The sequence below is a fragment of the Chionomys nivalis genome, chromosome 1 (assembly GCF_950005125.1).
Source record: "Chionomys nivalis chromosome 1, mChiNiv1.1, whole genome shotgun sequence".
NCBI lineage: Eukaryota > Metazoa > Chordata > Mammalia > Rodentia > Cricetidae > Chionomys > Chionomys nivalis.
This window is the reverse complement of record NC_080086.1, coordinates 83,394,987-83,418,292: the sequence shown is the minus strand read 5'-3', so window position 1 is coordinate 83,418,292 and position 23,306 is coordinate 83,394,987. Positions and strand designations below refer to the sequence as shown.

The 23,306-nt window shown below is 40.8% G+C and overlaps 1 protein-coding gene and 1 non-coding gene across 2 annotated transcripts in view; both read right to left on the bottom strand.

Moving 5' to 3' along the window:
- Il12rb2 (interleukin 12 receptor subunit beta 2) overlaps nucleotides 1-23,306 on the bottom strand; it is a 75,014-nt gene that overhangs the window by 32,138 nt on the left and 19,570 nt on the right. The window contains exons 4-8 of the mRNA XM_057781132.1: nucleotides 21,311-21,425; nucleotides 20,275-20,459; nucleotides 19,595-19,737; nucleotides 15,644-15,794; nucleotides 6,662-6,741 (exon numbers count right to left, since the gene is read on the bottom strand). Of these exons, the coding sequence (XP_057637115.1) occupies nucleotides 6,662-6,741; nucleotides 15,644-15,794; nucleotides 19,595-19,737; nucleotides 20,275-20,459; nucleotides 21,311-21,425 (674 nt within the window). The remainder of the gene's footprint in view (nucleotides 1-6,661; nucleotides 6,742-15,643; nucleotides 15,795-19,594; nucleotides 19,738-20,274; nucleotides 20,460-21,310; nucleotides 21,426-23,306) is intronic.
- On the bottom strand, nucleotides 4,658-4,790 carry LOC130889886 (small nucleolar RNA SNORA84). The gene has a single exon (XR_009058657.1). It is a non-coding gene; the product is annotated as a small nucleolar RNA SNORA84 (small nucleolar RNA).

The window sequence follows — 23,306 nt, the reverse complement described above, 5'->3', positions numbered from 1 at the left end:
ACAACAAAAAGCCTAAAACACTTAGAAAGACATATTTAAAATTATATAAGACCACAGATGGCAACCCAAGACTACCCAAGGTTGAAGAGAGGTACACTCAGTTTCACAAAACAAATATTACTAGATGCAAAGGTACATACTAACCACAACACAGCATAGCAAATGACTTCACTGTCATTTAAAGATAGGTTATGCCAAAAAATAGAGAGACACTGAAATTAACTTTTATCATAGATCAAATGTGTCTGAAAGAAGTCTGTAGACTCTATCTGAACACTAAAGAATACTATTATATATTTTTTCTAAGCAGCCCAAGAAACTATATAAAATAGATCACATATTAGAACACAAAACAAATCTCAATAAATAAGGAAACATTGAAATAACTTCTTGTATTCTATCTTCCTACAATAGATTAAAACTAGGAATCAACAGCAGGAGAAACTACAGAAAAACACAAACTAATAGAGATTAAACAGTACACTGTTGAATGATGAATGTATAATTCAAGAAATCAAGAAGGAAAATTTAAAATTCTTGAATCAAATGAACATAACCAAATCTAAGTACACATTAAAAATATCATCCACCAATATCAAGTAAGTTTCATCCCAGAGATGCACAGATGATTCAACATATGAAACTCTGACAATGTAATCCACCATATAAACAAACCGAAAGAACAAAACCACATGGTCATATCATTAGATGATGAGAAAGCCTTTCCCAAAATTTAACACCCCTCCATGACAAAAGCCTTGGAAAGATTAGGGATACAAGGGACATACCTAAACATAATAAAAGCAATATCCATCAATTAGACAGCCAACATCAAAGGAGAGACTCAAAGTAATTTTACAAAAACAGGAGCAAGACAAAGCTGTACACTCTATATCTATCCAAAGTAGTACTTGAAGTTCTAGCTTGAGCAGTAAGACAACTAAAGAAGATCAAGGAGAAACAAATTGAAAAGGAAGAAGTCAAATTATCACTCTTTGCAGATGATATGATAGTATACATAAGTGACCCCAAAAATTCTAACAGGAAATTCCTACAGCTGACAAACACCTTTAGTGAAGTGGTTGAATACAAGACTAACTCAGAAAAATCAGTATCCCTTCTATATACAAGAGATAAATAAGGTGAGAAAAAAATCAGGGAAACAACACCCTTCACAATAGCTACAAATAATATAAATAATATAAAATACCTTGCTTGGCAATGGCGGTGCATGCCTTTAATTCCAGCACTCAGGAGGCAGAGGAAGGTGAATCTCTGCAAGTTCAAGGCCAGTCTGGTTTACAGAGTGAGTTTCAGGAAAGCCAAGGAAGGCTATATGGAGAAGAAACCCTTTCTCAAAAAAGGCAATCAAGCAAGCAAACAACCAAAAAAAAAAAATATCTGGGTGTAACTCTAAAGACCTGTATGACAAAAGCTTCAAATATTTTGAAGAAAGAAATTGGAAAAGATATCAGAAGATGAAAAAGATCTCCCATGTTCATGGACCAGAAGGATTAACATAGTAAAAATGTCATCTTACTAAAAGCAACACCTATTAAAATCCTAATACAATTCTTCATAGACCTTGAAAGAATAATACTCAACTTCATATGGGAAAACAAACAACAAACAAACAAAAATCCAGGAGATTATTGGGATGGAGAAAAATATCTCTCAATATAAAAAAGGCTATATATGCAAACTTATTAAGATCATGAACAAGACAGGGGTATCCATTTTCCTACCCTTATTCAAGATAAAGTCGTAGCTAGAGTAATAAGACAAGAGAAGGAAATAAATGTAAATATAAACAGGAAAGGAAGAATTTAAAGTTTCCCTATTTGCAGATATTACGATTTAGTACATAAGATATTCTACCACAAAACCTTCCGGAACTGATAACCATGAACAAAATGGCAGAATACAAAGTGGCAGGATATAAAATCAGTCTTAAATGGAACATCTATACCATTCCTTTCAAGGCTTAGTGAAAATGGGGAAGAGGAAGCAGAAAGAATGTGGGATGAGGAAGAGAGCTGTAAAACAGTCTTCTGGAAAGACAAGGACATGACAGTTGTAATCATGAAATAGTGCTGTGGTCACCTGAAGAAGATACGTGTGAGATAAGGCCCATTAACATTCTATCAAGGATAGGGGAGGGACACATGAGTTCTTACCCCTCCTTAAGGAGCAATTGATTGATAGTGGGTTGCTGTGGAGGGGAGTCATTTTCTTCAGTGGTGTAGCCACTGGTGAATTGCTTAACCTTCAGTAAATCACACTGTATCCATGCTTATGCATGCAACCTTAATTAAATTCAGTGGGTCACATGTGAAAGAAGACAAGAAAGTAGGAGCAGGGCTAGTAAAAAAGAAACAAGGAGTTTAGTGGGCAGGAGTGGGTGGACAACAGACATGGGTGTGAATCTCAGCATAATACACTGTGTTTTTTAATGACTTAAAAATCTCAACATTATATATATATGTATGAAATTGTCAAAAATAAATTAAAAATTATAACACAAACACATACATAGAAACACCACAGACACACACACACAGACTTATAAACACATGCATGTTCATACAGACACATGTGGATGGGCACACATAAACACATGGATCACATGACAGAGAAACAGAACTTGAACCAGATATCACAGCTCTATCTAGATTAGAGAATGGACTTTTAGCCGGACCAGTTAGTACTCACATGACCGGTTCCCTGGATGGTCTGCTTCTGAGCTGACTGAATCAAGAATGAAATCTCATGGGTGTTGCCCAGACATCATGATTTCTATCCCAATTTGCATCTAGAAATGCTATAAAATGAGGGAGCTTTTCATGAAAATAAAACTCTATTTCCCCTTCTGTTTCTGCTTTCTAATTTGATAACTTTCTGCCCCCAATTGTCTCATTTTTGTCATTGGCCACATTCTGCTCACTAACCAGAACCCCCTGCCTTTCAGCTGAAATGTGTCATTAGCAACTGGGGAAGAGCAATCTTTCTTCCCATTAGTGACTGTCTTTGCATCTGCTGTGTCCATCTGTGATAGGGCAAGACCTGGAGCGAAAAGAAGAGAGCGTGGAATCTTACAACAAACCATCAAGATTTTACTGTTGCTCTTTGTACTGACTGGTTTTGTGTGTCAACCTGACACAAACTAGAGTCATCAGAGAGGAAGGAGCCTCCATTGAGGGAATGCCGCCATGAGATCCAGCTGTAATACATTTTCTCAGTTAGCAATCAATGGGGGCTGGGCAGGTCGTGGTGGTACTGAGTTCTACAAGAAAGCTGTGTGAGCAAGCCAGGGGAAGCAAGCCAGTAAGCAGCACCCCTCCATGACCTGCATCAGCTGCTACCTCCAGGATCCCTCCCTGTTTGAGTTCCTGTCCTGAATTCCTTCAGTGATGAGCAACACTGTGAAAGTTTGAGCCAAATAAACCCTTTCCTCTCTGACTTGCTTTTTGGTCATGGTGTTTTGTATTGCCAATAGTAGCCCTAAGACAAATTCGTGCCTGGAGTGTGGTATTGCCGTGACCTATCTAGGATTGTGGAAGGACTTTGGAACTTTGTGTTAGAAGAACTGTTGAATGTCAAGAACTCTCTGGGATGTTCTTTATGAGCTTGGAAGATAATGTTAAGACTAGTGTACAAGATGGAGGCCTGTCTTGTGTAGTTTCAGAGGGAAATTTAAAGACTATGTCAGGTCCATTTGTTGCTTTTGAATTAAGATCCTGTGGTTCTGGTTAGCTGGGGCTGAAGAATCAGCTGTGATTAACAAGATATCAGAACTACTAAAATATAGTGATATTTCACTTGTATTTTAATAAATAAAGCTGGCCTGAAGATCGGAGAGTAAAACATCCACCCTGGTTAGCCTTGCAGACCAGGCAGCGGTGACACACACCTTTAATCCAAGTAGCCACACTAGTTTGCCCTGGAAACTGGGCAGTACTGGTGCATGCTTTTAATCTCAGCACTAGAGAGGAACAATTTCCTTCTGCCAGGCCTTGTTCCTCTTTCCTAGGTAAGCACAAAGATCTAACTACCTTCCTGCAATTATCTTTATCAGCAGGCATTTTGTCAGTGCTTAGGGTCCAGGCATTACCTGCTTAAGCTGCTGCTCTGGTTTTACCTCACTTAAAAGATTCTTAACTCCTTATGCTCACTTTCACCTCCGTTTACTGATGATTTTAATTATGTTTTGTTCTTAAGGACAGCAGAAGAAGTAATTAACTGCAGCCCAGAGAAAGACCCACAACACCCATAATCAGAACGGCTGATAACAGCATAGCCCAGAACTGATAACTTAGAGGCCTGGGTCTCTTCATTGCTTAGAGCAGTAAGTCTAATTCCAGACCTAGGCCAGTAGAAACTGCAGCATCTGGTGTATGTGCTATTTGATCTAGAGCCCTGACTTCTACCTGACTGTTATATAGGTTGCCTAGTTACCCGGTATCTTCTATGCATCCCGAGAAAAGTGACGCTCTGATTTAAACAATCCTTGTCCTATTCATAAGTTTACTGAAATTAAACCTTTCTAACCACCTAAAAATGTAGTATAGGGAACCAACCTTCCCCTCTAGAATTCCCTGATGATTTAATTCCTTTCTTATTTATTGTTTGTTTTATTTTTTATTTATATTTTTTTAAATAATGTACCAATGACTAGGCTATGGCAGCCGCTGAGAAGAAACAGCTCCCATGCAAAAATCACAGGATTTCTCTGGCCCATTGTATACACTAGAAAGCTGTACCTATACAACAGCCTCCAGCAACCACAGGGCATCCTTTCTTAAATAACTTTCTTAATTAAGGAGTTCACCAGATGTGTACTAGTCACTCCCATGGATCTCTCTCTCTCTCTCTCTCTCTCTCTCTCTCTCTCTCTGTGAAAACCCTTATTTGATTTTTTCTACGGGGCAAGAGAGTTCCAGCCCGGAATCTATAGGGCTGAGGAATTGCTGGTTTTAAGGATATATATGACTGAGAATTAGTAATGGGTAGAACTAAGAACAAGGTAGAACAAGGAGAACAAGTTTGGGCGAACAATGAGAAATGATGCATTGGAGAGGGAAGAATGAAGAAACATGGTCAGATGATTCCTGTTGTGAGTAGATTTATTACCCCTCAGATCGTTACCCTCAGATTTTTAGCTCCCCTTTAGCTCACCCTGGCGTCTTTAAATTGCACTCTGTACAAAGTCTTCCTCACCTTAGCACACCACCGTTCATACAGGCACATATCTACACACAGTACACCACCCTCTACCCATTCACAACCTCACACACTCATATAAACACACACCTGCAAGCACACATTCCTACATACATGCTCACCCAATCACTCCCTTATAGTCACGAACTCCTATGTACATACTTACCCCATACATACTCATCTCTTAAATACAAACACATTCATATACATGACAATCTCATAATGCACCCACTCACGGATATGTATGTGAGCACACTTACACCTGCACCCACACATACTCCCTCCCTACAGGGCCTCCACCCACTCAGTACCTACTCGTTCCTCTAAGGCAAACACCCTACAAAAGTGCAAGACCAATTTCACATTTCCTTTCGTTCTGCCACTGTCTTCACAGGCTGGGGGATAGTTCTACTTTGAACTTCCTTGGTGCCCCCTTTTGCAGTTCTGGGTTGTTCTAGTGTTATTAAAAAACACTCACATGCCTGCCCTCGAGCCCTCCTGCCAGTGCAGCATCAGCTGGGCCTAATTATAAAACACCCAAGCTGGATGTCTCATTTACAAATACAGCTCTCAGTGTATCCTACTTTGACCATTGTCCTTGAAAGCAGCTTCATTATGAACTGCAATATTAGTTTCATTTGCAGTGGACACTGTGTGTGTGGTGGTGGGAGTTGGAGGGGAGCTTTGAGAAATAAAATATAGTACACTTCCTTTGGAAACGTGTCCTGTGGGCATGCAGCATATACAGTGTGTGTGGATAGTTGAGCTCAAATAGTATTTTGACTCAACAAAGATGGCTCATCAAGTAGTACAAAAAGGTTCAGGGAGGCTCTCAAGTCTCCATCTCCACCTAGTGGCTGGATGACCCTAGGCATGCACTGTCTTTCTCTGGTTTTCCGTCTGATAGGCGAATCTCGAGTCTATCTCCTGGGGGTGTGAGAATTAAATGAGGTAGTCACGGTGACTTTTAGCCCAGGAGCGGCTTTGGTTCTTCTTAAGAAAGGCAGATTCTCCTGTTCTGTTGTTCTTGCTGGGGGTGGGGCTCCTTTCCACTATCATTTTGGTTATTTTGGATTTCTTAAAACCTTTGCTCTTTGAATAACTGTGGGGACAATTCCTAAACATCCACATGCACAATTTTCTTATCTTTTGTGTCCCCCCCCTCCCCCAGGATGACTCAGTTAGACAGAAAGTCTCTGCTGAGCAGTTTTGGAAGCACGGTGGCAAAATGAGAGGGTATAGTTTAGAGGCAGAAATGCCTGGTGTGGAAGTGGGACAAAGCACAGATGTGAACTTTGGAGGAGGGAATTCGGCCAGAGTGCTGATGACATTTACGTCAGGTATCATGGAATTGTCTGAGCTGCAGGGCCATACGGAAGCCACAATGTTCTCTTACTCAGTTAAGTATATACTCTCCTTGAGTTTTAAATTGAAAACTTACCTTCCAGAAAAGAGAGATCTGTTGTCTGTTAGAACTGATGTTCTGTTTCATGTACCAGATGTCTAATGTCCCAACAGGCACTGATGGAGGGAGGGGTGAAAAGCATATTTTCACATAAATGCAGGTATATACTGTAGAAAAATCTTTAAAAGTCAATAAATAATTCTTAAAATAGAATTATAGGATAATTTTATTTTTCACTATAACCTAATATTTTCTGTTTTCTTTTATTTAAAATCAAGCATGTATCCCTTTGGCACATAAGTAAAAAAAAAGATGGATACTTTGGAATGAAAAAGATAAAAAGTACTAAGAAAATTTATTTCCTAACTTAACTTTAAAATATATCAACTCATGTTTCATTTGCACATAGTATTTAGTTAAAAACTTAAGGTATGTGTGATTACTTCTCTCTTTTTTATTGGAAGGTGGAAAAGTAGGCCACAAAGAAAATCAAGGTCCTGTAAGAACACAAACCACAAGTACAAATAGCAAGCCTTATCTTCACCCCAGTCCTGATCTTAGATTGACGTGTGATTATTTGGTGTGATCTACTTGAAGCAAAGGCACATCTCATTTACCTAAAAGTCACAATGCAAATACAGTATCTGGAATGTGGTAAGCATTGTTCTGTGATGAATGAGCAACAAACCAGGCCAGGCAATGCTATTCATTTGATGTCAAACACAAGCTGAACAAATAGAATAAATAAGCAGCAACTATAAGACAATGGTTGACTATAGTACAACTGCACTTGAGAAAGACAAACACACTTGAAAAAGAGAATAATCAACACCATGCTGTGCGTGTGCGTGTGTGTGTGTGTGTGTGTATTTTCTCTCCTACTTAATAAATTTGCCTTTAGCCTGGAGTACAATCAGTCAGTACAACCACAGAAGTCAGCTGCTGTCGCTCCAACCCAGCTTCCCCTACAGGAAAACTTGCAGTGTGTTTGAGGTGAGACTGAACTGGGGTTCCTTCTGGAATAAAGTTCCTTTCAATGAGAACAAAATTTCTAGAATAGTAACACCTTCTACCTGGATAAAAAAAGCTAAACAGAGAGACTAGCAATGGGGAATAGGAGGAACCAGGACAGTCCCATGATAGTACTGTCTCAAGGGCCTACTGGGCCCTTCTCGGTACCACCTCTCCTCCTCATGTCTTGCTGGGACTGGAGATGGTGTGCAAGGGTTACCACGGCACTAGGCTATCTACCACAGAACCCTGCTGTGTGATCTCTAATAAACAGGCCCTTTAGAAGGCTTCCTCATCTGTCAAATGAAGTTGGTAGCTCTTTATCATAGGGGCTGTCTTGAGAATTTAGATGAAGAGTGTTGCCACAGGGTAAACTGCCAGCAAATTTAGCTGTTGCCATTTTTCTCATTTGAAAACTGAGTTATGGCATGACTCTGGGACCCCTGAGAGAATAGACTAGAGCCAGAGACCTTTGTGAGACCAGGCCCAAGCCAGGGACCTCCATGGGAACGGGCTCAGACCAGGGACATCTACAGAAACAGGTCTGAGCCAGTGACCTAGGCCTGAGCAGGCCTGAGATAGTAAACTCCATAGGAGCAGGTACAAGGGAGCAACCACTGAGGGAGAAGGCCAGAACCAGAGACCTCTGCAGGTCTGGGTGCAAGTCTGAGCCCTTTGAGAGAGTAGAACTGAGCCAAGACCTCTGCCAGAGCAGGCCCAAGGCAGCAACTTCAGCAGAAAGTGCTCCAAACAATAAATCTTTTTGGGAGCAGGCCCGAACAACCCGTGGAATTACAGAGTGAACCCCGGGAGCGCTGAGTGATCTCGAGGAACACAGAATGACCAACCGGGTGATTGGAACTCTGGCCTTGACTGCACCAAGAGGAGCAACTATCTGAGCCTTGGTTCCACTGGCACCTGGAAGATTGATCACCAGAGTCACAGACAGTTCCAACTACACCAATTAGAGGAAAAGATGGTTAGACAAGGTAAGAACACATGCCACACCACAAAGAGCAACATGACACCAGTAAAAACTAGTGACCCTACAACAGTAAGACTTGAACAACCAAATGTAGATGAAGCAGATGAAAATGACCTAAAAAATAACTTTAGGAGAATGTTTGAGGCCCTTAAAGAGGAAATGAAAAATTTCCTCAAAGAAATGCAGGAAAAGACAAACAAAAAATTGGAGGACATCAACAAATCCCTTAAAGTAAACCAAGGGAAAGCAATCAAACATATGAAAGAAACTATTTAGACTTAAAAACTGAAATAGAGACAATAAAGAAAACATGAGGGTATAGAAACAGAAATCAAGAGGGAATGATCAGGAACCAGAAATGCAAGCATAAGCAGCAGAATACAAGAGATGGAAAATAGAATCTCAAGCACTGAAGATACAATAGAGGAAATCGACTCACCTGTCAAACATTAAATCTAACAAAAGCTTAACACAAAATATCCAGGAAATATGGGACATCCTGAAAAGATCAAACCTAAGAATAATAGGGATAAAAGAAGGAGTTCAACTCAAAAGTATAGAAAATATATTTAACAAAATTGTAGAAGAAAATTTTCTCAACCTAAACAAAGATATGCGTATAAAGATACGAGAAGCTTACAGAAAACCAAATAGACTGGATCAAAAAAAAAGTCTCCTTGCCACATAACAATTAAAACACTAAACATACAGTATAAAGAAAGAATATTAAGAGCTGCAGAGGAAAAAGGCCAAGTAACATATAAAGGTAGACTTATCAGAATTACACTTGACTTCTCAATGGAAACAATGAAAGCCAGAAAATCCTGGTCAAGTGTTATGCAGACATTAAGAGACCACAGATGTCATCCCAGACTACCATATGCGGCAAAACTTTCAAATACCATAAAAGGACAAAACAAGATATTCCATTACAGAACCAGATTTAACCAATCAATATCTAGCCACAAACCCAGCACTACACAAAGTACTAGAAGGAAAACTCCAACCCAAGGAAGTTGGCTACATCATCCACAAAAACACAGACAATAGATAATCTCACAGCAGCAAATCCCAAAGAAGGGCATAACTGGCTATCAACATGAAGAAGAATGAATAGACCCATATCTATCACCATATACAAAACTCAAGTCTAAATGAATCAAAGACCTCAACATAAAGCCAACCACAGTGAACCTCATAAAAGAGAAAGTGGAAAGTACACTAGAATACATTGGGACAGGAGACCACTTCCTAAATATAACCCCAGCAGCACAGATACTGAGAGAAACAACTAATAAGTAGGACCTCCTGAAACTGAAAAGCTTCTGAGAAGCAAAGGACACGGTCAACAACACAAAATGACAGCCTACAGAATGGAAATGATCTTCACCAACCCCACATCAAACAGAGGACTGATCTCCAAAATATACAAATAACTCAAGAAATTGGTCATCAAAAGAACAAATAACCCAATGAAAAATAGAGTACAGATCTAAACAGAAAACTCTCAACAGAGGAATTAAAATGGCTGAAAGACACTTAAGAAAATGCTCAACATCCTTAGTCATCAGAGAAACAACTCTTTGATTCTATCTTTTACTCCTGTAAGAATGGTCAAGACCAAAAACACTGGTGACAACATATGCTGGAGAGGTTGTGGAGTGAGAAGAACACCCCTGCATTGCTGGTGGGAGTGCAAGCTGGTACAGCCTCTTTGGATATCGGTATGATCATTTATTTCTCAGAATATTAGGAAACAACCTATGTCAAGACCCAGAAATACCTCTTTTGGGTGTATATACAAAGGATACTCAATTGTACCACAAAGATATGTGCTCAACTATGTTCATAGCATCATTGTTTGTCATATCCAGAACCTGGATACAACTTAAATTTCCCTCAACTGAAGAATGGATAAAGAAAATGTGGTACATTTACACAATGAAGTACTACACAGCAGAAAAAATAATGACATCTTGAAATTTGCAGGTAAATGGATGGAGCTAGAAAACATCATATTGAGTGAGGTAACCCAGACCCAGAAAGACAAATATTATATGGACTCACTCATAAGTGACTTTTAGACATAAAGCAAAGAAAACCAGCCTACAAATCACAATCCCAGAGAACCTAGCCAACAATGAGAACCCTAAGAGAGACATACATGGATCCAATCTACATGGGAAGTAGAAAAAGATAAGATCTCCTGAGTAAATTGGGAGCATGGGGAACCATGGGAGAGGGTTGAAGGGGAGGGGAGAGGATGGGAGGGGAGCAGAGAAAAATGTATAGCTCAATAAAATCAATTAAAAAAGAAAGAAAATTGAATTGCTAAATGGTTAAGAAACTTAGAATTAATAGTTATGGAAGTCAGGCTCTGAGCATGGGTCTGTTTGGTCCTATAGCTTTGTATGAATTTCGCACCATCCAGTGGTTTGACTCTAAAAAAGCTTGTGACCTCTATTAAACTTGAAAACTTGAATTCTTTATCAGGTGAACCTTTTCTGTGGCTCTTCTCTAATCCCCTTCACCCCACCCCATCTTCTACGTGTGTGTGTGTGTATGTGTGTGTGTTTGAACCTAAAGCCTTTTTCTTCCCTCTCTCTTCCCACTAGGGCTAACATTGCCCTTTCAGCAAGGACAAGATGACAAAAATTTCCATAAAGCATTCTGAAATGCTTTCATTTCTTCAGGACACGAGAGAGTGACACAGACACCGAGCCTGGGGCTTGTATCTGATAGACCATGTACAACGAATTAAAAATACAGGAAACTGACACTAACCACTCTGAAGTGCGAAGTAACACTGCCAAGTCCATGGTCTCATTGAGCCCTCTTCTGATATAGAAGGCTCCCATGACGGTATCTGCCGCACAGTTGTGGACAAGGAAGTTGGCAAAGACCAGAAGGAGCTGATAACTGGCTAAGCTGAGAGCTGAGGCCAGCTCTTGCTATCTCCAAAGATCCTGCTTTTCCCAATGCAGTGTTTATATTGAACAAAGATCTATACTGCACATTCCACAAATTACATAGTTCAGGCATTGACCATGTAGTTAGGATTGGGTGTGTTCAGTATCAAAATCAGTTAACTTGTTCGCAGCAATAGTGCCTTCAGCTAATTACATATTGGCAACAAATTTAAAGGCATTGCTCACTAGATTGCTTGTTAAAGATTCAGCACCTAACGGATTATTACAGACTGGAATAATCTGCAGTTGTGCTCTCTCTACAAACTCCAGAACAAATACAAGTGAAATGTTAGTGGTCCTCTCCTGTGCCGGACTCTGAATGCCTTCTTTATGTGAGGAAGGGTGGATGTGAGGGGCCAATGAATCTCTCTCTCTCTCTCTCTCCCTCTCTCTCTCTCTCTCTCTCCTCTCTCTCTCCCTCTCTCTCTTGGGCATCTTTCACTTCTCTCTGTTGTCACTATGGCATGAAGCACTTTCTGTCCTGAAGACAAGCATGCCATGCCTCCTTAATTAATTTGCCAAATTAATTGAGGTGTGTAGCACTCAAACCTATAAACAGAGTCACATACATAACAGAAGGCCTATTCCTCATAGGGGAGCCTTCTGCTAGGTGTCATGAGTGTTGAGTGTGCACAGGTCTGGATACTTTTGAGCTCAAATTCATGAGTGTTTTCTCACTAGAAAGAAAACATGGCTTCAAGTTCCCAGAGTCAAGACAGCTTTTGATGGATGCTGAATTAGAGACTGTTTTTCAGAAGGTGGCATAGGCTTCCTTCCTCCTCCCCTTCCTTAGTGGTCATTTCTCTGAAGACCATGATAGAAGTTAAATTTAACACCAAAGGAAGGGGCCTACGTGCAGTGGAGAGAGCCTTCACTCAGCTGGAATGACACAAACAGCCACACCTGGACCACCAGGGGACACCATGCTTCTCTATGGTTTTAGAAGCTGAGGCTACAGAAAAAGAGCCCCATCATAAGTCATTCACAGTTTCAGAGAGTGAAGCCAGTTACGTATGACTAGACACTTCAAAGGGTTAAAAGGAAGAAGTGTTAAAAAAAAGTTTTCACACGTTTAGGTTTACATCAGTTGGTGTTTCAAAAAGAAACTGATGACAGAGAGTGTGGTAAGGGGTGTAAACCACAGAGCTTAAAGTAAGAGCAGGAGCACAGGACAACCCACAAAAAGATCAAACCAGAGAAGCAAGGTGCAGACATTGAAAGGAAGCCTATGGGCTGAGGTAAGCCATGCCTCAGAACTCTGGGTGTCTGCTTTGCTCTGAACACAGCAGCCTCATGGTGACTGGTAGCTTATTCACTGCATGTTAGAGTTTCTAGCTTGCCTTAGAGAAGTTTGAGTTTATCAAGTAAGTACTAAAAAATAAGAAAAGAAAATTATTTTTGATAACTATTAATAACTTACTTTTCTCAGTAAGTCATTAATCTGTGTATAAATGACAAGGATTCATAAGCTTCATGTTTCTGTAGTTTATAGCTCGGACCCTTGTGATGTAATAATGTAGCTTACAGATGACTAGACCCATATACTATTTTGGATTTGAGTATTAAATTTGACCCATTTGAAAAATCTTATCTGCATTGTGCAAACAAAAATATAATCCACGAGGTATTTAAAAACTATTACTTCACACTGGGGGTGGTGGTGCATGCCTTTAATACCAGTGCTCAGGAGGCAGAGGCAGGGGTGTGATCTTTGAGTTCAGGGTCATCCTGGTCTACGTATTGAGTTCCAGACTAAAGAGAACTATATAGGCGACCCTGTCTCAAAACAAACAAACAAAGCCAACAAAACCCCCAACTATTAGGAGCTCAAAGACTGCAGCCCAATCATACAAGGCTGCTTCTCATATGCAGATTCCCACCTTTGCAAATTACCACTTAGATGTTCATATCAGCATTACAAAAAACTCCAGCTGGGCGTGAAAGTGCACATTTTTAATCCTAGTACTTGGGAAGCAGAAGCAGGTAGAGCTCTGTGAGCTCAAACCCTTTCAAGTATACATAGTGAGTTCTAAGTCAGCCAGTCAATTTGTCCTACCAGTTGTGTTGCTTGGCCTATCTGAGGCGCTCCTGGCAGTGGAACCAGGGTCTATTCCTGGTGCATGAGCTAGCTTTTTGGAGCCCATTCCCTATGGTGGATGCCATGCTCAGATTTGATGCAGTGGGGACGGGCTTGTACCTGCCTCAATTTAATATGCCAGGCTTTGTTGACCCATAGGAAACCTTATCCTTTGGAAGGTGTGGAGGGGGATGGGCTGTGGGGGAAGTAGGGGTGAGAGGTAGGGGTGGGGGGAGGGGTGGAAGGGAGAACTGTGGTTGGAATGTAAAATAAAATAAAAAAAATGTCTCACAAAACTCTAGGTAGTAATAAACAATTGATTATATTCCTGTAATTTGTTCTTTGATTTAAATTTAAATAAAGTATCAGAACAGGACCCCAGCCCAGACCTTAGCACAACTGACTCCATGATGAAAATACCATTCAGGTTTTAAAATTCAGCAGGTAGACAGTCCCACCCGCTAAAACTAAATCAAAGTCTATCTAGTTCTGAGAAAGTCTCAAAATGTACTAACCTTGCTTTTTAGATTCTGTAGTTCTGCTTCTGTCTAACTGTTCTTGTTAACTGAAGTACGTGTGTGTGTGTGTGTGTGTGAGTTTGTGTGTGCGTGTGCTTGAAAGTTCACTCTCAGAAAGTCTCAGAGCTACACTGGGATCCCGAACATGCAGTGTTGCTGCTGGTCAGTTAATAAAGATTTTCTCTTGGCTTAAACCCATGTTCTAGCAGTCTTCTCTAGTGAATACCCCACAAAAATATGAAACGTTTTATACTATGTCACTACTCAAAACGGAAACAAAACAAAACAGTATTCTTGTGAATTCAAAGGGTTGTTACTATTGGGAAGGGTTTTCTAGAACCAGCAGGGCAGCTGCACTTCAGAATTTACAGCAGTTGAGACAGTATGCACAGGAACTCAGCAAGCTCAACAGGGACAAAGGACAGAGTGTTTGTCCCCGTCCCCTGCCTGGAGAGAGGAGGGAGCATGAAGCCCCACCTCCTGCTGAGAAGCTGTTGGTAATTGGTGACTGGAGAGAGAGAGAGAGAGAGAGAGAGAGAGAGAGAGAGAGAGAGAGAGAGAGAGTTTTCTTTAAAGGTGTGTAGCTCTTAGTAGGTTGGCCACCCTCCAGTGAAGACCACACATCCTAGAGTATATGGGCAGCACAAATTGAACTTTATGGGTTTTTAAAACAAACAACAGGAAAAAAGAAGACATAATTGTGTGGGTTAGTTATGAATGTGGTAGGATCTGGGGACAGAGTGGATACGATCAAAACGTATTACACAAAACTCTTTGAGAACTAATAAAATGAAGAAACAATTTGCTAATACGACAAAAAGATTATATAAGAACTTGTGTTTCAATAAAATGTTGGCTTATATTTCTGTGGAATTAACTTCTTAATAATTATCAAAAGGAAAAGCCCATTCATTAGTTTAAAAAGTTGAACTTGTTATGCTGCTCCTGGTCCTAGTCCAATGGGGCTCCCTTGAGCAGGATAGTGCCAAAGGCCTGCAGAAGTGCCATGCAACAGTTGAAGGAGGATTGTTAGACATTCCTTTTATTTTAGGATACTCTCTTCAGAAATTCTTTCAAACTTTTAGTATGGCTTATAATTTCTAAATTATCATTTCTAATTTTCAAAGAACTAAAGCGATAAAATATATCAAAGAAATGAGGTTAATTACTGGCTATAGCTTTGGGGAATAAGAGGTACTGAAAAAGTAAGAGAAAAAAAGCACACATTTTACTAGATGGTAAAAAGAAAGACAGTGGCTTGACTGATGGCAGACATGGGCAGGTTGGTCTCCTGTTAAGCTTCTTAGCATCATAAACTTGCCTTCCCGGGTGGTTTCTGTACGCCACGCACTGAAAGAGTCTACTCCAGGGAAGTCTTTGCCTTTTCCAGTTCTCCTCTTCCTGATCCACCCCGCCCCCCCCATTCCCCCCCCCCCCCCGTTTTGGCTGGATGCCTACCTTCCTCTGGTGTTTGTGTTGTCAGTAGCTTACTCCAATTGCTCCAGCTTCCTTTAGAAAGATACAGCTTAGATGAAATCTGAAATTCATATTCTGTAAACGGCTTCAGATGCTGTAGGCTGTATCTTCCTTTGGCATTTGTAGCATTAACCTTGAATCAGATGAGATGTGTTTCACTGAGGATACCATGCTTCTGTATTCTTATGGAGTGGACTGTGTATTGTGTGACAGTTCAGTACAGGCAGAGGGTATGCAATGGCCAAAGAAAGGAGATAAGACCCCTCTCCCACAGAATAGTAAGCGTTGAGCCTGGAGAGATGGCTCAGAGATTAAGAGCACTGGCTGCTCTTGCAGAGGACCTGGGTTCTATTGCCAAGACTCAACATGGCAGCCTACAGCCATCTATAACTCCAGTTCCTGGGGATTCAATCAGATGCCCTGTGCTGGCCTCTGCAGGCACCAAACATGCACGTGAACATAGAAATAATAAATCACACATTACCAAACAACAACAACCTGAAAATAGTAAATATTTTCACACCCTGACCACTCTGAAGTACAGCATAGGTTATTTCAGTTGTTTAAGGTGTTAATGTGCTAAGGGTGAGGCTGATGTCACTCCTATACTCAAACAATCTCTTCCTTCCTCTCTACCCACCACTGGCTCTAGTGACAAACACATGTTCCTACTCATGAAGGCAATCATGTAGAACAGAATGAATAGCAGAACTCACAAGGGTTTTAAGATACCTATTAGTAGCAAATGAATGTAAAGGGGAAGTAGTTTGGTGGTACAGTATGTCTTCAGCATGTTCAAAGCTCATATATAGGAAGGATAATACAAAGACTTTTGAAAAGATTGTTTTATTTATGTATACGTGTGCCTGAGCACTTGTATGTGCACCGTGCGTGTACAGGAGGTCCAAGGAGACCAGTCAGATGAGGGCATCAGATCCCTTGGAACTGGTATCACAAGCAGTTTTAAGTCACCCAGCATGGGTTCTAGGAACTAAAGCCAGGTCCTCTGTTGTTGTGGCCTTTCCCCAGCTTGATACAGAGAATTTCAACTTGAAAGGGCAATCTAGATAAGATGACCTTTTAAATTCTCCAGATCTACCATCTAATGAGAATGAATAATGCTAAGGTTACTGAATTTGAGATGTTAACCTAATATAATAGTTTCTCTTTAAAAAATACTCCAGAGATTAAAAGCCTATCTACTGGGGACTGGAGATATGGTTAAGAGCATTTGCTACTCTTCCAGATGACCAAGGTTTGATTTCACTTACCCACACGGTGACTCACAACTGTCTGTAACTCCAGTCTCACAGGATCCTCCCTCTGCTGGCTCCCATGGACAACCGACATACACAGGACACAGCACAGGCTGGTCTGGGATGCTATCCTCTCTCTCAGCCTTCAGAGCACTGGGATTATAGGTATGTGCTTTCACATTAGCCCCCAAATCTGTCAGTTCTTAATGCCGTGTGGAGAAATTTCTACACCATATATAATTAGCATATGATGAGTGCATTAGCATAGACATAAAACTGGTTTCAGGAAAAAATGTTAGTCATGCTCTCTTGAGTTTCAGTGTGTGGAGTCGATCCTTTTCTATTATCATACGCCACTATACTTTACAAAAATTCTGGAAGGAATCATACTTCTACATTTTTTATCATAAAAAGTGGTAGCGCCAGGCTGGGAAAACAGCTCAGTGGGTAAAGTTCTTATTGACCAAATGTGAGGGCCTGAGTCAAATCTCCAGGACAGGTGTAAATCTAGGCACAGGCATTTGTAATCTGAGACTGGGACAGTGAGGTGGTGCAGGAGGCAGCAGAATGCTACAAGCTTGTGTGTGCATTTGGGAACAACAAACACACCCTGTCTCAAGTGAGGCGTAATTGAAAAGTGGGGACTGGGATCTCTGACCTCCACATGCATGCCATGACACATATGCACTCCCAACACCCCCACACATACAGTGTAGTGCCTAATATATCAAATGGCAGTCTTTTCCTTGAGAAGATCTAGTTCCGCATAAGCCTTTGAGTACATACTCTAATACCTCTTTCCAAAATATTTTTTTTTTTTTTTTTTTTTTTTTTTTTTTGGTTTTTCGAGACAGGGTTTCTCTGTGGCTTTGGAGCCTGTCCTGGAACTAGCTCTTGTAGACCAGGCTGGTCTCGAACTCACAGAGATCCGCCTGCCTCTGCCTCCCGAGTGCTGGGATTAAAGGCGTGCGCCACCACCGCCCGGCCAAAATATTTTTAATGTTAAAAAAGAAAAACAAGGAAGGGGAAGGAAAAATAAGGAGAAACAAAATTTTTATTACAAATATGTTTATGAAAGCCCATGGCTTAAACTATTCAGAATCAGAGCCTGTGAAAGCACTCAGCAGGTAAAGGTGCTTGCTGTGCAATCCTTATAACCTGAGTTTGACACTCAGAACTCACAGTGGGAGGGGAGGACTGACTCCCCAAAGTTGTTCTCTGACCTTCACATATCCTCTGTGGCACACATGTACCTGCACTTACACACACGCACACACATGCACAAAACAGTAAAATAAAATTTAAGAGTTTGGAAATAGCACAATGGCAGAACACCTATCTGATACAGGCAAGGCCTTGGGTTCAATTACCAGCATCCCAAAACCAACCAACCAACTAACCAACCAAACTTGCTGTTTAAAGACTCTAAGGATATCATGAGATTGCTTGATGGGTAAAGGGGTTTGCTGAAAGTCTGACATTTGATTTGATCCCCAAGATTTGGGGGAACCAGCCCCTCCCCCACACCACACAAATAAATAAATAAAACTAAACAATGGAAATAAAATTCAGTACCAGGGGATCATGATTATTTCTGATGTTTGTGTGTGTGTGTGTGTGAGTGTATGTGTGTGTGTACTTGTTCATGTGTATGCATGTGTGGGGGCCACGCACATGTCTTTGCATGTGAGACCGGAGGTCAGGTCAATGTTAGGTGTCTTCCTCAATTGCTTCTCTACTTTTTTTTTTTTGAGTAAAGTTTCTCATTAAACCTGGTGTTCTCGCTGACTGATCACACTAGCTGACCAGTGCCCTCCAGAGATCCTCCAGTCTCTGTCAGTGCTGGGATCACACATGTATGCTGCCATGACCCTCTCTTTAGTGAGTGAGGGTTCTGACGATCCAAAATCAGCCCTCACTCTACCTACTGACCCATCTCTTCTACCCCAGTCTTTCTTTTCTTCTTTTTCCTTTTTTTCAAGCTCTGTGTAATAGCTCTGGCTGTCCTGGAACTCACTCTGAAGACCAACCAGTCTTTTCTCAAACTCAGAGATCTGCTTTCCTCTGCCTCCTAAGTACTGGGATTAAAGGTGTGTACCACCACTGCCTGGCCTTCTTTCCTTCCTTCATTCCTTCTTCCTCTCTCTCTCTCTTCAGAATTTATCAATTTTTAATGACTTATTTTTATTTTATGTGCACTGGTGTTTTGCCTGCATATATGTCTGCCTGAGGGTCTTACAGACAGTTGTGAGCTGCCATTTGGGTGCTGGGAATTGAACCACAGTCCTCTGGAAGAACAGTCAATGTTCTCAACCCCTAAGCCATCTTTCCAGCCCCTCCAATATTTCTTAATAAACAGAGAGATGGCTCAGTAATTAAGAGCATGTTCTGCCTTTGCTGGGACCAGGTTTTGGTTTCCAGCAACCATACTGGAACAGTCTGTACTCTGGCCTCAGGGAATCTGATGCTCTCTTCTTGCCTCTGAGGAGAAGGGAAATACTTGTACACACAAAAATTCTAAAATGTAGACAGAGGTTTATACAATTTTCTGATGGAATTTCAATATGTGTTTCTAGGCTGAAAGTTCCTAAGATCCCTAATTTGTTGACATAATGAGTCTGTGCAACAATGGCAAGAGCCCTTACTGATTTTCTGCCATCCCTCTAAAGACTATTACCATATTCCAGGACATGCTGTTAGAAGGCCGGTATCTGAGTCGATTGAACGCCACTTGGTCCTCGTCTTTCCACTGCACGATACATCTGCTCCCAGAAGCATTTAGAAAATCGATTCTGATGTCCCACGGAGGAAGAGGCCTCACTAGTAACCAAGACAAACCAAAATGTGCCAGTCAGGCTTTATGATCAGCGATTGCTTTAAGTACTGACATGAGAAAATGTTGGTTTTATTTCGCAGCTATTTGAAATAACTGTTCTTAACCCAATCTCATCTTTACCAGATAGTAGATGTGTGGACACCACCTACTAGATTTAAAGAAGACCAATGTGCCAATGACATGCAACACAATGCCTCAAACTTTGTACCTATCACTACTTTCCATCAGCTCCTGTCTCCGTTGAAATAGCTACACATAAAAGACTTCAGTGAGTTTTTTTTTTTTTTTTTTTTTTTTTTTTTGGTTTTTCGAGACAGGGTTTCTCTGTGGTTTTGGAGCCTGTTCTGGAACTAGCTCTTGTAGACCAGGCTGGTCTCGAACTCACAGAGATCTGCCTGCCTCCGCCTCCCCAGTGCTGGGATTAAAGGCGTGTGCCACCACCGCCCGGCCGACTTCAGTGAGTTTTAAACAAATCTTCATGTGCCAGTAAATGACACCTGGAAAACTGCAATCAAATTTACCTATGTCCAAGAACGTGAACGTAAATGGAAATGAAGAAGAGTTTCCAAGCTGATTTTTGGCAGTGACACTGACTGTGAATTTTGATTCAGCTAAATGAGACGTTAGACTGATCCCAAGACTCAAGCGATTACAATTCTGACAACTGCCTTGGTCCTGACAGGTCACATTGTTTGGTCCAGTTAACCTGTAACCCAAGCAAACTGTGTTTAGTAATATACTTTACATTCTGCTTCTTACAGTCACTACAAAAGAACAAAATGTTCTAACATCAAAAATTCCAGACACATTTTAAGGCTGGTCTTATTACTAGGGAATATTCTGCGGGGATACTTGAATCCTGTTCTCATTTATAGGACTATGTCTCCTCCTTACCCCCTTTTTGGTACAACTGAAATCTTTTGAAATGAATGTTCATATAGAGGGCTTTTGGTCTATACTCTTTAATTTCCCAAACCTTGGCTGTTATCTTGTCTCCTCAGGGAATTTCTAAAGTTTATCCAAAGAATCTTTGAACATCTAACCTCCATTCAATGGAAGTATGGTGTGAGCTCACAGTCCAGAGGTAGGAAAACTCCATCCTGGTCCCACTGTCTTTTCTATTTCCTGTTCACCTAGGCACAGTTGTACCTGTGATGGGATTATGGAATATATTCTAAGAAGGAAGGCCCCCCATATTCCCTCTTCTTGTGGACTCTCACACCAGCCAACTGTATTTTAAAATGTAATTCCTCCAAGGAGGAACCCATTTATATATCACGATGCCCAAAAGTGTGAGGTTACAAAGAAGATGGGTTTTACACAGCCAGCTTAACCCAATTGTAGGGAGACTATCTTAACGGAGATCTTAGATGATCCAAAGAAAACTTTAAATGAGAATGTAGAACTAAAATATCAGGCCTCACAGTTCAAGGTACTGGAGCAGTTCTCAGTGACAGACACTGGAAATGGTATTTAAATTCTTGGTGAGGGATCTATTGCTGTTTCTCCTTAGCATCTAATAAACCATTTGATACTGCCACATAGCCTCTTACTCACTGTAAAGTGTAGTGGGTTTTCAGATGGGTATCTAGTCCAGGGTCCCAGGTGCAGACCACAGTCCCATGTTCTCCTTCCTGGAGGCATGATAGGTTTCGAGGTGGTTCTGGAGCAACTTTACAAAGAAAGAACAAGACTTGGTGTTTGGAATAGTCTGAAGGTGATATCAAGATCACACTGTTACTGATTGCAGTATATTGATAATAACTTCCACATGCCCCACAAATCTAGATGAAGTCATTTTCTAACAAGCTCAGAAAATTATTGGATTTTCTCTAATAATTAAAGCAATAGTGATGAATATTGATCATTTCCTTTAGCCTAAACCTGGTGCCTAGTGTCTTATATGCAGTTCTCAGCCAGAGCACTCCATAAAGTAGGTAAGATTATTTTTTACATTATCAAAGAAGAAACAAAGTCTTAGGCAAAACATCTGCACAAAACTATGAAGGGCAGAATCAGGGCTCCGGTTCAGGTGTGGCTGGCAAGTCATAATTCTACCTTTTATGGAAAGACAAATATCTATTATTCCACAATGCCAGAGGAATACTAACTCATTATAAGAAGTTTTAAGCCAGGCAAGGTGGCACCCACCTATAATTCCCTCACTCAGGAGACTGATGCAGGAGGATTGTGAATTCAAGGACAGTCAGAGCCACTTAGTTCAATCCTGTCTCAACAAAGAAACAAAACCAAACAACCAAACAAACACAAATCTCCACCACCAATGACAAATTAAAAAACAAAACAAACTGTCTCTGTCTCCATGCACTGCCAAGGCACTGTATCGCTTGGAGTACTTTATGAGCAGGTATAGATTACTTCTTATGCACACAGATATTTATAGCTTCCATTGACCAGGCATAGGCATAGCTGTCAAAACAAAGGTATACAAGGCAAGGGGTCTGTCTATTTACAAACAATATATTGTTAAAATGTGTATGGGTGTTTTGCCTGTATGTGTATGTAGGCACCATTTCTTGTCCTGGTGCCCACAGAATGCAGAAGAGGGCATCAAATTCTCTGGAACTTGGTTATGTAACTTGGTTACAGATGGTTATGAACCTCCAGGTGGGTACTGGGAATTGAATCCAGATCCTTTGAAGAACAGAATTAATGGAGGGTTTTGAGAAAACGCTTAGTTGAGTAACCATCCCTTTCTAATACAGTACTGAGATTCCGATGCAGACAGATGTGCCTTTGGCAAGACAAAAAATGCATACTGCAAAATTTTCGCCGTTTCTTCCAAAGTCATAACTGATGAGGAAATATAATTTTTTTTGCTAGTATCCACCACAGATATGTACACAGTAGTGTTCTTCGTGGGGCTTCGGACAAGATAACATCTCAGTGTTTAGTTCTGTCTATTGACTGCCTATAACAATATATAGCTTTTGTGGTTCTATTTAATAAAATAACAAATTATTAATTTTGCTAAAATAATAAGCATTTCTTTACATACTTGTATTTAGGCATATATATATCCATAATGGAGGCTAAAAAGGGCCACAAAATCATCCAGGGTTCAACCATGTTCAGCGACTTGCCAAGCTGGACCTGAGAAGCTGTGGGCTTCTGGCTAGAAACTGTAGTCAGGGGTCTGCTGCCTCCCCTGTGCTCATGCAGTAGAGGCCAGGTGTGATGTTCTAGTTCTTTCCTCTTAGCAGTTGCATGGAGGGACCAACTATGCAAGACAGTAGAATAAAAGAGATCCTATGGGCTAAACTTGGACTAAAGGGGAGCTAGGTAAAGGCTTTCCCCTTTTCTTGCTATCGTATTTCCTTATGCTTTTCCTGGAAATGTCCTCAAGTGGTCAAACTGTCATCAGTATTTTCTGTGAAGGCTATTGTCAGCTTAGTAACATCACCACACCATACCATCATGTACACACAATGGTGTCAGTCTACAGGCCACATTTGTAACAGCGGTCCTGTGAGATGTTGTCATCCGGAGATGCCATTTTAGCTTAAGTATACTTTATGCTGTTTGCATAATG